At 35.3% G+C, this 17,529-nt stretch overlaps 1 protein-coding gene across 1 annotated transcript in view; it reads right to left on the bottom strand.

The window, feature by feature from the left end:
• LOC121739968 (kinesin-like protein CG14535) overlaps positions 1-17,529 on the bottom strand; it is a 297,875-nt gene that overhangs the window by 253,828 nt on the left and 26,518 nt on the right. The window contains exon 2 of the mRNA XM_042132628.1: positions 8,162-8,251. Coding sequence (XP_041988562.1) covers positions 8,162-8,251 — 90 coding nt within the window. The remainder of the gene's footprint in view (positions 1-8,161; positions 8,252-17,529) is intronic.

The raw sequence follows: 17,529 nt of genomic DNA, 5'->3' as shown, positions 1-17,529 counted from the left end.
TGATTCTTACCAAATAATGGTTCTTCTTGTTTTTAGATCGAATTTCCGGTAAGGCACATCATCCTCAATTAATGAAAACTCTTAGTCACTTTCTGAAGGAATGTCACTTTGCGATGGAGAGCTTCTGTGCAATGCAAATGTGCAGAATCAGATGCTCCACTATCTTATAAACACACGATTAATTTTGACCGGCTCCACATCGCTGCATTCATCGCTCAATAATAACTTAACAGAGAGCCATTATTTCCGAAAAAATAAAAAATAACAATTAAAAAAACTTACGTAACCTCCTAGCAGGGGTCTCACAGACCCCCGCAAGTCTTTATTTACATACCTAAGCCAAACGCGTGCACGCCTAACCGTGCCGAGCCGTTGGATGGTACCTAAAGGCGCAGGAAAAAGGTACAAAAGCGACCGAGCCGGTACAACACTCCAGCGCAAAAATATCAACAATAATAATATCCGCAGGGTCTGTGAGACGTATGGTAGGTGGTTCAGGGTTAAAAAGGCAATAACTTCGTGAATTTGATTTGCTAATGATTAAAATCCTTTGAATGGCACGAGCCAATCAATACAGATCTGTATTCAAACCCCGTCGCACGAAAACATCGCATCAGCCGCATATGCGACGATTCGCGATTGTATGACAATTTGCATGGCTAGTCATTAAATTATTTGAATGTTAAACCACGGTTTAATTTAATCAACCGTTAATGTTGAATGCATGATGTTTGCATGTAAACAAAACGCTTTGTTCCATAAGAAGGTGTATAACTATTGAAATTAATAATATTTCGGATACAATATAGACATTATTGATAAAAAAAATGTTAATTTTTGATTACTTGCTATAATGATAGAGCTTATTCTGCTGCTATTTTGCTGCATTTAAATTATCCTAAACCTATGTTCTGTCTCGGGACCTATTTCCATACCAAACTTGAGGACATGATCAAAAGGTATCAAACAGACAGACCGACAACGATTCGCAATAATTATAATATGGATTTCGTCTGGCCTGGATACATTGCAAAGTTGAGTGGAACACAAGCAAGAGCTGCAAGACTCATGTATCGAATGTTCCATGCATTATTAACGAATACACGCTCGTCGCTCAGTGAATTTTAAGTTTTGCTCTCTACAATGATTGTGGCACCTATTAAGTATGAACGTAGGTGAGATAGAAGTGATGAAGACGTCCAAACCAGTTATTATTAAATAACCCTACCAATATTTTGTGAGACAAAAGCTAAGTCTACAGCCTACACTTATGCCCTAATTTTTACAAGATTAGGTTCGGTGCCTCCGTTCGGTGCCCCGGGTCAAACCGCCGTACGCAGAGACATTTACTTAATTATGATTAACCTTCAATTTAATGAAAAGTTAGACATATTTTGTTTGAGGCTTATGTGATATTAACACATTTATTTTAAGTAAATATTGTTCAACTCTGAGTGCGGTATAAAGTTAGATGAAATTTTAATACAGAAATATTATCAATTTCTGATAGATCTACACTCTACAGTCTAGCTACACGTCTGTTGTGAGTTGTCACTATAAAAAAAATTATAGTCTACCAGAATCTGATAGCAAATTTTGATGGCAGATTTTCAAAAATTAGCCTTGATCATTGGATCAAAATGTTTTATTCCAATTACTCCGGTATTGCTAGAGTCAATTTATTTTCTCACTTTTTGCCATCAGATTCTTTTTTTTTTTATGAAATAAGGGGGCAAACGAGCAAACGGGTCACCTGATGGAAAGCAACTTCCGTCGCCCATGGACACTCACAGCATCAGAAGAGCTGCAGGTGCGTTGCCGGCCTTTTAATAGGGAATAAGGTAATAGGGGAGGGTAGAGTTGGGAAGGGAAGGGAATAGGGTAGGGTAGGGAAGGAAATAGAGTAGGGGATTGGGCCTCCGGTAAACTCACTCACTCGGCGAAACACAGCGCAAGCGCTGTTTCACGCCGGTCTTCTGTGAGAACGTGGTATTTCTCCGGTCGAGCCGGCCCATTCGTGGCGAAGCATGGCTCTCCCACGTATGAAAATTCTAGAAGACCTAATAACTATACAGCGTGCATTCGTGCTCGAGCATGCTATAAACGGTTCGCAATCGTGGTATTCCATCATAACCTAACGTGAAGGCCTTTACAGTTTACAAGAAGCAGACATCGCTAATTGGAACGATGATTAATTAATCATCATCATCTCTGTTACGTAGACAATGATGACATAGGATCCCCTGGTCTATAATTTATAGATCGGGCGACAGCAGTATCGTGTTCGCGCACGTGTGGCGCTGACTGCCGTCACGTTCCCATGACCATGCTGCCGTGGTATAACAAAAATGCCGTTAAGTGACATTTGGTCGATTTTCAGGTTTTGACTGTACATGAATAAGAAAAAAATTCTCTATCGACCTATATAAGCGGTTTTTTGATAAGTTGAATAGTTTCGGAAATAATATTAATGAAAATGCCGTTATATTACCCTTTTTTGTGCATGTAATACGCTTAAATGACGTTAAGTCACATTGGGAGTCAATATAGCCGCTAATGTTCATTAACTTGTATTTTTATTATAATTTTTTCTTGTGATTGTTTCACTAGATTGCCGTTATACGGTATTTTGTACACTGTAAAGTGATTAAAGTACTTTAACTATTTTATTGTTACTCTTTTTTAATGCAGGACTTTATGTTTGCTAAACAATAATGCCGTAAAGTGAAAAAATTAGACTTAAATGTGACTAACGAGTCTTAACGGCATTATAGCTTAGCATTTAGTACATTTATATTTTTACTCAATGAACGCTACGAGCCAGTAACGGTATTTATAAAGTAAAATAAAACATATTTTAAATTAAATATTAGACTTAAGTGTCGCTATCTCACAATAATATGCTATAATGCCATTAAATAATCTCGCCCGGTGACATCCTAGTTTCGCGGTCAGGGGTCAGGAGTATTCAGTGCGTCGCAGGCTCTTACCGAATGCGCTTACGTAATTAAGAATTAAAATTCCCTATCTCAAAAAACAAACTTGCAGTATTCCTTATAATAATAATAAACTAAATTGAACAATACCTACTACAATAAAAAAAGAATCACTAAAATCGGACTTGTGGTTCCGGAGATATGCGTGCACAAACATAAAAACATACATACATACATACATACATACATACATACATACATACATACATACATACATACACTTTTGAAATTTGGCACATTTGTTCAGAAGCTGTCATAGATTGATATAATATTATACAAAAACTGGGCAGTTCTGGAAATATTACATACATGTACGCATCGAATTGATATTTGATAACCTCCTTTTTTTGAAGTCGGTTAAAAATATAATTTTATGTTAAAAATAGCATTTGACTTGATTTGTATTTTGTAGTTTCATTAAGCTTTATTTTATTTAGTTGTGTTGTTTTTATTTGAGACACAAAGACTTAAAAACGGCCGTCTTAAGAGCATGCAATAATTATAATATTATTATGTAGAAATGTTATCGTGCCTCTTACCCACCCAATTAATGTGATATTTGTATTAAGTAAAGAGCTAAACGTCTATACAAATTAGTTGTAAGTATAATCCCACCAAAACATTAAATGTAAAAAGGAGCCAAGCAAAATATTGCATAGCCATGCAATATATCTATCGTAAAAAGTTTTCAGATCACATTCAAGCCAAGCCTTCAACTTATTTTGTAATTTAAATCAACATTAAGTGAATTTATCAATAGTTTTCTTTATTTTATAATTATTATAGTGGCTCGGCAATGAGCACAAGAAAAACAAATATAAAACTTCATATTTAGGGTAGTTCATACTTACATAAACGGCAAGCGTAAAGTGTTTTTTAGTATGTAATGACGCATGTGGACGATTGTACCCAATAAATACCCAATCAGTCGCTGATTATTTCTCTAGTGCTCATTGCCAAGCCACTATAATAATTATAAAATAAAGAAAACTATTGATAAATTCACTGAATGTTGATTTAAATTACAAAATAATAATAATAATAAAACTCTTTATTGCACACCAAAATACATACACAATATGAATTATAAATTAAATAAGTTGAAGGCTTGGCTTGAATGTGATCTGAAAACTTTTTACGATATATATATTGCATGGCTATGCAATATTTTCATTGGCTCCTTTTTAGATTTAATGTTTTGGTGGGATTTCATTTCTTTTTTTAAGGTTTTTTTCTTTAGGTCGCGAAAACTTTTCTGTACTTAGCTTAGCACCCATTCTCTATCTCTAGGTATATATTCTAGGTCGTAAAATTAATTGATAATAACAGGTAGGTACTTCTACAAAGTACAAATTCTATGACGATAGCCCAACAACTTTTGAACTTTCAGGAGGTTATTCGTGCACCGATGTTACTTTCGATTGAGTATTACGACCTATCCCGCATTTTTTTAAACCATAATAATTATACTCCGCAAACAAGCGATACCGCGATATAAAGAGGGTGCTACACCATCTATCGAGCGAGTATGGAGTGTACATCGTAATTCGCAGTTCTGATTTGAGATTTAATCGAATTTAATTATCATAGTTTCATTGTTAACTTTGTTCACTATTTTCCTTTTGTTCGTAAAATAATTATTATGAAGTCGAAACTCATTTTTAATGTACTTGCAAAGCCACAAACATAAAATTCTTTTCTTTTATTTAATAAAGTTATATTTACTTTTCAGTTTTTAGGCTTCCTTGCCCAAAGGATGAAAACGGGAGTCTATTCCTAATGAGTCTAGACTTCGCTGTCTGTCTGTCGTCCGTCCGTGTGTCACGAGGCTAGATCTCGAGAACCGCAATAGCTAGATATTATTTTTTTACAAATTATGTACTTTTGTTGTCGCTATAAAAGCTAGTAGTCCAACTAAAATAAAATAAATGATTAATGGGGGGTCTCATACAACAAACACGTTTTTTTGCCCTTTTTTGCCCTATATCCATAATGGTAAAAGTGAGGTTTTTGAAAATTTCAGAAAATACTTAATTGTATTTCCACTTTAATAATAACTAATAAAAAGTACATAAACTTGTGATTTAAGGGGGGCTCCAATACAAATTTACGGTACGGAACCCTATGTACGCCAGTCCGACTCGCACTTGGCCAGTTTCATAATTTTTCCTTTCATTGTGGATAACGACCTACCTTGTTGGCAAATTTCAAGGTTCTAAGTCTGCTAGAAGTACCTTAGAATTTTGATGATCTGTCAGTCAGTGAGTGACAAAATGTAGTTACTTTGATCATCCGTAACTATTAAACTATTTATCGAAATGTTATGTAATTTGGAGGTTAAGCTAGTTTTAATACTTGCTCCTAGTCACCGAAATTCTAAATCCCTAGCTTTGTTAACATCGAAGATAAAGGGGGTGTAAAAAGCCGCGAACCGCTTCGAGAAAAGTATGGTACGGCCGTGCCTTTGCTAAAAAGCTTGGCTGGAGCACTGCCGTGCTCCCAGATATACTATAGAGCTATCTATATCTAAGAAACTCAATTAAGTACATAATAAATATTGGAATTACTAACTTGGGTTTTAATTTATTACAAAATAAGATCCCTATTTAATACTTTAACCCCGTATAGTTAAATATCACAATGCAATATTGTTCGCTTTGTATCGCTATAACGCCGTTAACGTAAAAAGTAAATAGTGTAACAGCGTTTTAGCGGAACAATGAGTGGAGTTATTCATATACATTTTGTAGTTTACTAGACTTAAATGGCGTAAAATACCAATAACAGCACTAAAGACTAACATAAGTTAGTTCTGTATTACTTGATATTAAGCTAAATCAGGGTTATGTACTATAACGACATTTTAACTAAACATATGAGAAAATGTTTGTAGTGTTTTAATAGACAATGTTTTTATTAGGAATAGAAACACTAAAATGCCGTTAAGGTATACGTAACGGCATTTAAGTCAAATTATAGATGAAAGAAAGAAACATTAATGATGAACTAAAACGAAAAACGGTTTTTTTTTATTCATAAATAAATTCTAGAAGATCACATATAAATAGATAATAAGTATCTCTTTTATGTATGTTCTGGTGCTTTTCGATCTCAAATCGGTTTTGTCATTGAGGAGTTACATAGGTTTAAATTTTTACCGCGTTTTTTGCTCATAACTCAAAAGTAGGTTTTGGTAGTTAACGGCATTATAGTCATACCACGGCAGCATGTCTGATCGTTACTGGAAAACAGCGTATTCATCATCATCATCTATTTAGAAAAGTCGATCCCACCAAAAACATTTCTTGTAAAATGTTGCCGAGACGACCACGTAAGGGTTACCCTGTGAAAAATATTATATGAGATCTCATGTAGAGCCAAGCTTCTGAGTCGACACGGCCTAACTCTACTGACCCTAACTTCAACAAATTGTACATACCAGTAAATATTTATGAATTCGCCGTTTTGCTACCGTCGCGGAGGTGATGCGAATATTTAGTTACTGACCTGAAGTTAGTAACGGCTTATATATATTAATAAATATAAAAATATAAAAATTAAGACCACCTTCTAAGGTAAAAACGATAAGAATATTAACTATTTTGATTTTGACGAATTCTGGAAAAGGCACTATTAGAGAAAGAATGATTTAATACTTTTTATTGTTAATATTCTTATTGTTTTTACCTTGGAAGTTGGTCTTAATTTTTTGTTAAAAAATAATAATTTCACTCTTTTTTGTTATTTTCACAGTGAACTCTCTGCAAGGAACACGTACACACCCTAAAGTATTATCACTTATTTTTGTTACACACTGTATAATAGTCAATACATAAGTGTCAGTTGTAGATAGATATGATTTAGGTATGAAACTATCATATCTATTAACTGTAAGTACTTAAACTTGAATTTCGTTGAATAAAATTTACATAGTAGCATATTATTATGCTTTCAGTTCTTAAAACAACAATGAAACCAAAGAGGCAGAAGTTCTCTAAGCACTTTCAGAACCATGGTATACCCGTGGCAAAATCTTACTTGGTAGCGTATGCTTAGAATACTTCTAAATAATCGAAATCACTATAATATTATGTTTCCTAATAAATTTTGAGGAGCTCCCTATACGAGTACTATAACACATGGATATCATTATCAAGTTGGCAACTTAGTAGCCGTAGTAACAAAGTTGAAAGTGGTATAATAATATACTTTAAAAGAACAAAATAATTTTCAAAATCATGTATAATGCTGGTTAGTAATGTAGGAACTTAATTTTGCTTTTCAGCCCTGGATACCCTATTTTTTTTAATTAGCCTATACTTTCCCACCGCTGGGTAAGGGCCTTTCACTTTGGACCAAGAGACACCTTCGTATGAAATTTCTCTTATTCGTTTTATATTATGTTTAAGTTACTAGAAACAACATTTTAACCACTATGAGTGTTTTGATAAATTTCAAGGATTTCCCTGGATTGCTCATAGATCCCATCATCAGCTCACCACATTCGTAATTGTCATACAAAATTAAGATTATATCCTATAAGTACAACAATACGAGAATTTTGAAAATCGGGCCACAAACAGCGAAATAATCATCAAAAACATCTGCTCCGATGTAAATATCATGAAAAGTACCAACAATTGGGTCTTAGTGTGATGACCTATGGTATAATTATGATTGTGATGATGATTGTTAATCAAATTGATGTGTTGCCTTATGCTTTCAGTTGTTTAAACAACGCCGAAATCCCCGAACCTAAACCCCGAATCAATAAGGATTCAAAACTTTTGTTCGGTACCTTCGGATCCAGGGTATAACCTGGTGCGAAGTCTTATTATTTGGTAGCATTTACCTTGAATGCTTCAGAAAAAATCGAAATCACTATATATTTCCATATAAATTTCAAGGAGATCATCAGATCATCACTTTTATGAACATGGTACCAAATTCGGATTCAACCCTGTACAACAACAAAAAAATCATGAAAATCGGTCCACAAACGGCGAAGTTATGGTTGAACATACAAAAAAAATATACAGACGAACATATAAAATTTTTGGAAGTCGGTTAAAAATTGGCGAAAGTCTCATATTATATAAACATATTATTTACATTATAGCTGCCGTGTCGTGTATGAACTGCTTAATTCTATAACACTAACTTACCGGATAAGCTGTTGCATGTCCCTGGGAGGGGGCATCGGGGTGGGGATCCGCCTGCCCCCCCGCACCGCCCCCTCACTCGCGCCTTCCCCCCTGGAACAAAGAATGCAAAAAATTCACTTATGACGAAATTTAATGCCATCCAAAACGCATCACAGAAATTACTCATGCAATAACTTTATATTTTTTTATTAAATTGATGGACTGTCTGAAGTCTAGACGTGGTTTTAACACTACCATATAATTTTCTAAACAAGATTAAAGTTTTAAAGCTTATGCTACTAGTAACTCTTTTCAGCGCTGCTGTGAACTGTACGGGACACTTACAGGCCCTAAAGTACTATCTCTTTGTTTGGTTATAGCCGGAATAGTGTATAATATTATTTAAAAATATTTAAATATGTTTAAATTAAAATAATATGGGCCTGTTTCACCACTTCCTGATAAACAACTTAACTTGACAGATAGAGTATGGAGTCTGTCAGATAAGTTGTAGATAGTCTTTCCGATACTTAAGAGGATGTGGTGAAACAGGCCGATAATATTTTAATTACAACTTAAAATAGGAACCTCCTGCTATTTATAGCCCAGGCTGGCATTGCTCTCATAATAATATGTACTTACAAGTGACATATTATGAGAGCAATGCCAGGAGTTTTACTTAAAACGCATTTTCATTGCTTTTAAAGTAAAACTCCAAATCATATCCCAGAGACTTATGAGTTACGTTATGACATAAACTATAAATTAACACACAGTTATCAATAGTGAAAATAAAATTTAAGATGTTAAAAACAAAACCACAATTAAATATAAATAATAATTAATATATTGTTTAATTCACGTTAAATTTGACCTAACATTTGGCTATTTTACAACTCTCAACTTGGCTTAATTACCAATTTTGAAGTCCGAAAAGCTTCATACTATCGCTGAACACACAAGGACCAATTTTACAGGACAAACGAGCCTGTCGCAGTCTAACTTTTAAATTTCGCTCAATTTTGGTACAGCAATTTTAGTTCAGTAAGTCACAAAGCTCATCATCATCATCATCATATCAGCCTATAGTCGTCCACTGCTCGGTGACGGATTAAGACTACTTGATGCCCTAAGCAATCCACGCTTGTGGGCCCCCCTATCCGTATGACAAGAATGACAAGTGACAACTAGAATCGTTCTTTAAATCTTTACCGCCTAAAACACTAGTTTTTTCCTAGAAACTTTTTTGGTTTGATTTTTGGTGATGTGGGAGAGTGACAATGATGCCTTATTACGGATTTTTTTGTGCTTCTTTTGGTGCCCCCTCAGACGTGATGCCCTAGGCAATTGCTTAATTGGATTAAGGGTTAATCCGCCACTGCCACTGCTGGACATAGGCCTCTCTCAATGAACGCCAATGAAGTCACAAAGCTCACGAAGCCAAATTATTTTATAGGATACTTAGATTTTACAAAAAGTGAACGTCGCTGTAACCCATTTTGCTGCAATAAAAACTAACCGATGTCCTTTTCTAGTACTCAAAGTCTCAACACACGAAACATCGACAACATTCTGTCTTATGACAAGAAAAATTTTGTACGATTGTAATTTTATGTTTACCTGCCGAATTTGTAATTGGTAATTACTAATAATTATTATCTGTCTGTCAGTAGGCTGTAATTAATAATTAAGATAAGAGCTTTTGTCCTAAAAGCTGTATCTTTGATCCGACCAGATGTAGCAATTAATCAAATTACACTAAGACCTGTCCTTTGACTGAATGCAGATGATAGCGCCTTAGGGCATACCTACAGGTAGTCAAAGCTGTCTATTGTATATTGTGTGCCTACTGCCTACTGCCTAAGACCTAGGTTCTAGATCCTAAGTGCATAACGTAGTGGCAATAGAGCTTTCAGAATAAATCATAGTATGAAAATTATAAGGTCAAGATAAAAAATGTTCTTCAATCCATTCAAGCGCAAAGTTTACTGCCAAAAAAATCCTAGGCTTAAAGTATCTCCAATATAGCATAAATAATTTCAGCGGTTTACTGCTCTCGCTTGAAAATATTAGCTTAGATTTTCACGCCCATAGGCCTACAAAGGAAACTAAAACTAAGTCGACTTGAAAGTAAACAAAGCACTAATAAAACAACATAAAGCTGAAGACTACTTTTAATTAACAAAGAAACTGGGTTACCCTCAAAGAGTCCTGTGTCTACCACTGTCTAGTGTCATCTAACAATCCTTCTTTTGTCCTTTGACACGATTGAAATTCATATTCGGTAGGATGGAGCCGATCACAATCAAGTATATTGTTTTGATAGATTGTCACAAATCTGTTCGGTTTTCAGGCCTTTGTTATTGAAATATAAAATTTGCATTGTTGATAAAAATTGCTGGGAGATTGTTGCGTAAAGTAGTGAGCACACTGAGACGGGCCGTGCCGGGGCTCAGCGTGCCGGGGCTCATCGCTAAAATCCGCCTCCATACAATTTGTATGGAAGTGGAAATCCTCTGCGCCCCGACACAGTGTGAGATACGCGCATCCGCTTCCATGCAAATTGTATGGAGGCGGATTTTTGCGATGAGCCCCAGCACGCTGAGCCCCGGCACGGCCCGTCTCAGTGTGCTCACTACTTTACGCAACAATCTCCCAGCAATTTTTATCAACAATGCAAATTTTATATTTCAATAACAAAGGCCTGAAAACCGAACAGATTTGTGACAATCTATCAAAACAATATCAGTGCGCTCACGCCTTTAAACGGGGGTTTGTTACTTAAAATAGCAAATACGATAACAAACAGGTGCTGTTGAATTTGGAGCCAAGGCTCGAAATTCCGAAGGCAATTTCAGTTCGATGTAGTCCTTCGTCCAAATTGGTCAAAATTCGAGTTAATGGCTTGACGTTTCTGATGCCATGAGAATAGCATTTTGTAGTTTGAACGAATTGCATCTAACAAGGAACTAAGAATTAGGAAGGTTGCATCGATCTTGAACCAAAGTAGCAGCACAAGGTACTTTTAAGGGTGGGTTGCACCAGAGGCGTGGTTAAAGTTAAAGTGATGGTCAAAGTTATGGTTACAGTTAAGGCTAACTTTAACTTTAACCTTAACTTTGACCACAGAATTTGACAGATGACAGCTGGTCCGACAAGCCTATAAATTAACGTGGGCGGGGGCGCTGTTGGTAAAGGAGAACTGTCAAAAATGGCGTTTTTGTATGATGACAGCGTTAGTTCCTTTTTTCGCCACGTTCATTTAAAGCCTTGCCGAGCTCAAGGTTATGGTTAAATATGGCGTCCATTGTTGACTTTAACCAAAGATTTGGCATTTTGCATTGTACATCGTTATAGTTATAGTTTTAGTTACAGTTATAGTTAAAGTAAGTTGGTGCAACCCACCCTAAATGTTTCATCCATACTACATAATATTATAAATGTGAAAGTGTGTCTGTCTGTCTGATACCTCTTCACGCCCAAACCGCTGAACCGATTTTGCTAAAATTTGGTCTGGAGAAATAAAACTTGTCACAAAAGAAATGATAAAAAAAGTTTTAGAAACATCTTGCAATATTAGTCATGCAAGTGTATGCAAAACTTTTGTGGTGATTACACTCTGATTATTCGAGTGGGAAATTCATGGACATAGAAGTTCTTGACGTGCTCGAGATAAAACTTATTCAAATGTGTCTCCTTAATTTTTAAAGTTTCGTCAAACCCGAGAGACACCAACAGAAATATTTGCATGGAAGTTACCGTCTGCGTCGTTCACTATGTAATCTTGTCAATGAGACTCGAGTTTTAACAAAAGATGTGCTTGCTAGTTGAAGTTTTCTTTATAACAAATATTCTCGGTGTGAAAATCTTTTGTCTTTACTTTATTAAATTTAATACTTTCGTCTTAAATTTAACTTTTTATTACGGTTTTGTTCGTCGCAAAACATTTCGTTTGACGAGCGTTCAGCGAAGCGAGTGCGTTCAGGTAAGTGGTTTTTAATATCTTTGAAACAAAGGCCATGAAGAAAAAAATTCTATTTTATTTTTATTTACATATTGTAACTTACATTTCTTTTATGATTTTCTTATTGTGATGAATGAAAATAATAAATGGCTCCTCTTCAAGACTATGATAGACATTTGTGACTGCCACCATGATTGCTGCCAGTTACATACGTGATACGCGGATAATAATGGTTGTACATTGTACAATCTACGAGAGAATTTAGTTCTTGACATTTTATTTAACTCTAACCGATCCGGTGTTCATTAATATTATATTAATATAATTATTAACAGTTATAGTTTTGTCTTATGATCCAATTTCATCAACGACTGTTAAAGTGAATTCTTAGATTAGTATCACATTATCTCTTTAATTTTTCATATAAGTAAATGAAGGAGAAGACATGCAATTTTTACAAGCTGTTAACACTAACAGACGTTGGTGAAATTGGGCCTAAATCTATATTTAAAAAAAAAAAACGGCCAAGTGCGAGTTGGTTCGCCCATGTAGGGTTCCGCAGCAGCAATAAGGTTTATTTTTATGAAATTAAGAGGTTTTTGATTTATTTTCATATTTCAGTTGATTTATTGAAAGTTAAATTAAGGTTTACTATTTATGACGTATAAAAAAAATACTGGCTAGATCTCGTTCTAGATCCCGAGAGGGGAGGGGGGACGGACACATTTTACCACTTTGGAAGAGTGTCTCTCGCAAACTATTCAGGTTAGAAAAAAATGACATTAGAAACCTCAATATAATTTTTGAAGAACTATCCATAAATATCCCACACGCACAGGTTAGATGAAAAAAAATTTTTTTTGGTTCAGTTGTATCTATGGGGATCCCTAAAATTTTTAATGATTTTTCCATTTTTGTATTAAAATCTTAAAGCGGTTCACAGACTACATCTACTTACCAAGTTTCAATAGTACCTATAGCTCTTATATTTTCGGAGAAAAGTGGCTGTGACATACGGACGGACAGACAGACAGACAGACATGACGAATCTATAAGGGTTCCGTTTTTTGCCATTTGGCTACGGAACCCTAAAAAAACGCATAAAAAACATTACATCGTTTTTAAAATCGAAGGTTATATATTTATTATTATTTAAGGAACAGCTAGACAACAGAAATTCGCTTTGTGTTATACTATGTGATACATTAATACTATAATATTATGATGCAAAAGGTGATGTTGATGTTGAATTAGGTAAAGCCCAAAGTTATACCTAGCACGTACGAATCGTGGATATCAAAGTTTTAGCATGAAACGACTTCATAAAACTTGTATAAGCGAACAAATACGATCAAATTATCCACTTCCAACTTTATATGAGGATTGAAGATATTTCCATTTATTACGTTGAAATACTACATTTACCATTCTGAACGTAAAAATGTTTATATTATTTTGATACTTTGAAGAATGTTGCAGCTTAAATAGTTGTTTGAATAGTTAAATAGATAGTCCAAAGGCCTAGCCGACGGCAGAAATGATTGGTAATATTAGATTCACTTTTCATTTAGCCATGAAAGGAAAAATTGGAAGAGGAGAAGGTTTTTTAACTACTGCTCTTGCAGTACATACCTAATATGTACTTTTAACTTTTAAGTAAAAATATATCACTCATTCTATGAAAACGGCGAAAGTAAAACGTAGTAATATCTAATAATATGTAAAATGACGATTCTCGACAGACACTGATCATCAAAATCGAGATAATGTATAAGTACATAAAATAAAGTATTTTAATATGTATGTAGAAGGAATAGGTATAGAGTTATTGGTCTAAAAAGAGTAGGTATCCACGTCATAATAAAAGGACACCGTTTTATCCACCATGAGTTGAAAATACTATGATGCAAGTGCCAAATGCGGTCATAATATCACGGTTTTTGGGTAAACTGATGTCATATTTTAAAGACTTCTATGTTATGAGGAATATGAGAAGTCGAAATGGTTGATCTGATCGCTTCTACCAAGGATCTTATACAATATTTCTTCTTGTGGCCTCAGCTAATATTCAGGGTTGTCGCAGAAAAGTTCTGTGCGATATTACATGTACTTATAATATAATAGCAGTTACTCTTTACCATGATATTATTGTTATTTTTAATTGAGTCAGTTATTTTTGTTACATTTCGAATCTAATCTCTACATTTTCAGAATTTAGAAGTGAACATAGGTTTATTTATAAGATAATGAATCTATAAGCTTTTAGTACTCTAAAATCCCACTTATCATTATAAAAGCAAAACTTTGCGATTGTGTATGCTTGTTACTTTTTCACGGAAAAACTACTGAAAGTTCATCAATTTCGGCATGGCCGCAATGTAGGTTTTGAATTTACATATTATACAGTTATCCCCTGGATCTCTATCTCTAGGGGGTTATTGACAAAGCTAGTATTAGCACACACAATTATTTCATACTTACTATTATTATAAATGCGATAGTGTGTCTGTCTGTTTTACCTCTTCACGCCAAAATCGTGAACCCATTTTGCTGATATTTGGTATGGAGATAGTCTTTGAGTCTTAGTACTTTGAGTCCCGGGAAAGGACATAGGATACCTTATATCCCAGAAAAATGTAGGCTTCCCGCGCGATAAACAGAGTTACGGGCGTCATCTAGTTGTTACTGTATATTATAATTTATAAATAACACGCAGTATTAACATTAAAAAAAATTCTTTAAAAAAAAGACGTGTCCATGGTCTAGTGGTATAGAGCGCGGCTCTTGACTTGGAGGTCGTGGGTTCGTTTCCCGCGTTGGAAGCATGTTATTTCCAAGTTTGTTTAGGACAATGCAGGCTGATCACCTGATTGACAAGTAAGATGATCCATGCGTCGGATGGGCATGTAAAAAGTCGGTCCTGCGCCTGATCTCTCGCCGGTCGTGTCGGTCTTCCGTCCCACTGGGTTATGAGAGTAAAGGAATAGAGAGTGCTCTTGTGTACTGCGCACACACTTGGGCACAATAAAATTACTCCTGCGTAGCTGGCCTGGTTTCAATGAAACCGGCCACCGTCACCGAAACCGGTGTGGGAGCTATTATTATTCTTCTTCAACCATGTTTAAAATACCAAAAGGTATTTCTCTTAATACTCAAAGGCGGTAAATCTTTCAAATAACATTAATTCATTTTCACAAGTTGCTGTTACAACCCATTTTCATCCCACAACCTGAGCACTTTTGTGGTACACTTTACAGAAAAACTATCACGCCTATTTAATTGATTTTTGCTTTACACATTGACATAGTAATTTTTAGGGTTCCGCATCCAAATGGCAAAAAACGGAATCCTTTTAGATTCCTCACGTCTGTCTGTCTGTCTGTCCGTCCGTATGTCACAGCCACTTTTCTCAGAAACCTTAAAAGCTATACTATTGAAACTTGGTAAGTAGATTTAGTCTGTGAACCGCATTAAGATTTTGATACAAAATTAGAAAAATTATTAAAAATTTTAGCGGTCCCCATAGGTACAACTGAAACAAAAAAAAATCATCTAACATATGCGTGTGGGGCTATGGATACAGGATAGGTCTTCAAAAATCATATGAGAAACCTCATTTCTAATATCTTTTTTTTCTAACCTGAATAGTTTGCGAGAGAGACTCTTCCAAAGCGGCAAAATGTGTGTCCCCCCCCCCTTAAATTTCTAAAGTAGGGGCATGATAAGTCTAAAAAAAATATGTGATGTACATTACTATAAAAACTACCAACGAAAATTGGTTTGAACGAGATCTAGCAAGTAGTTTTTTTATACGTCATAAATGGTAAACCTTAATTTAACTTTCATCAAATCAACTGAAATATAAAAATAAATCAAAAACCTTTTAATTTCATATTCCAATTCATTTCAGAAATAAACCTTATAGAAAGAAAGAAAGAAGAAAGAAAAAATTATTGCTGCTGCGGAACCCTTCATGGGCGAGTCCAAATCGCACTTGGCCGGTTTTATTTATACAGTGTGTTAGTGTATGTAGATGTGTTATCATTAGTTAAGGTTTGGTTACCATTAATATAGAAAAAAACTGCCTTAAGGATTATTACCACGCATTCTTGACGTGGGAGAGCCATGCTTCGGCATGAATGGGCCGGCTCGACCGGAGAAATACCACGTCCTCACAGAAAACCGGCGTGAAACAGCGCTTGCGCTGTGTTTCGCCGAGTGAGTGAGTTTACCGGAGGCCCAATCCCCTACCCTATTCCCTTTTCTACCCTCCCTTATTCCGTTCCCTTTCCATCCCTGCCTTCCCCTATTATCCTATTCCCTCTTAAAAGGCCGGCAACGCACCTGCAGCTCTTCTGATGCTGCGAGTGTCCATGGGCGACGGAAGTTGCTTTCCATCAGGTGACCCGTTTGCTCGTTTGCCCCCTTATTTTATAAAAAAAAAAAAAAAAAACGACGCAAGCCGGAAAGCTCGGTTTTTACCTAGTATCAGAGACCACTTGTATCTATAATAGACAATTTGGAATTATTGTTTGACAAGTTTCTTACGCCGGTTCTTCTCGCCGGGTTAGTTCCCGAACCGGTGGTAGGCACCATGTAGACTTCCTGAAAACATTTGTTCTAAATGTATTCAGATATAAAACTTTTATTTTTATTATTATTTGATACACAGACGCGGCAGCCCTGAAAAACATATCTGGCAGTGAAGTTTGTCTCGTACACTTTCATATTTTAGGAGAATTTTCTGCTCCAGTGTTAGCTGTGTCTTACACGTTCCGCTATAAACTCAGGTACTGATTAAAACTTTATTTCTCTTTAAGAATGGTATTTTAGAGATCTACATTTTTGACTTTTTTGTTCTAAATTCTTTTTTAAAGTAGTTTAAAAAAAAGGGTCATACAACTTCTATAAATATGTAACATATAATGTGACTGTATATAGTCCGTGCAATCCACGAAGACGCGCCCCACTACTTTTTGGGTGAGCATGTTTCACTTTGACCGTGACGTTTTTTCTTATTTGGAATATTTATTGTAGTGTGCGCGTGCACTTATAGGTAATTAGTGTGTACCGATAACACTCAAACATTGGCGAAAGCTTGCACACATATACTATAAACGATTAGGAGGAATAGTGGGGCGCGTCTTTGTGGATTGCACGGGCTATACACATTACACAGTGTTAATCTTTTCATTAGTAAGGTCGTTCGATGATGCCGAAATCGAATAATGCCGAAAAAATGTTTAAGTGCCACGTCCCTGATCATTTAGAAGGTTATTTAAAACTTCATTTAACTTAATTAAAGTGTCTACAACCTTCAAATATCATTACGAACCCTGATCGTGACGATGCATAATATTTTTTAGTTCATCTCGACTTAATTGGACATTACTCTGCTAATGATCTAGGGGACTAAATCCCATTT

The sequence above is a fragment of the Aricia agestis genome, chromosome 2 (genome assembly GCF_905147365.1).
Source record: "Aricia agestis chromosome 2, ilAriAges1.1, whole genome shotgun sequence".
Taxonomy (NCBI): Eukaryota; Metazoa; Arthropoda; class Insecta; order Lepidoptera; family Lycaenidae; genus Aricia; species Aricia agestis.
The sequence above is the reverse complement of the archived record's forward strand: the minus strand, read 5'-3'. Positions and strand labels throughout refer to the sequence as shown.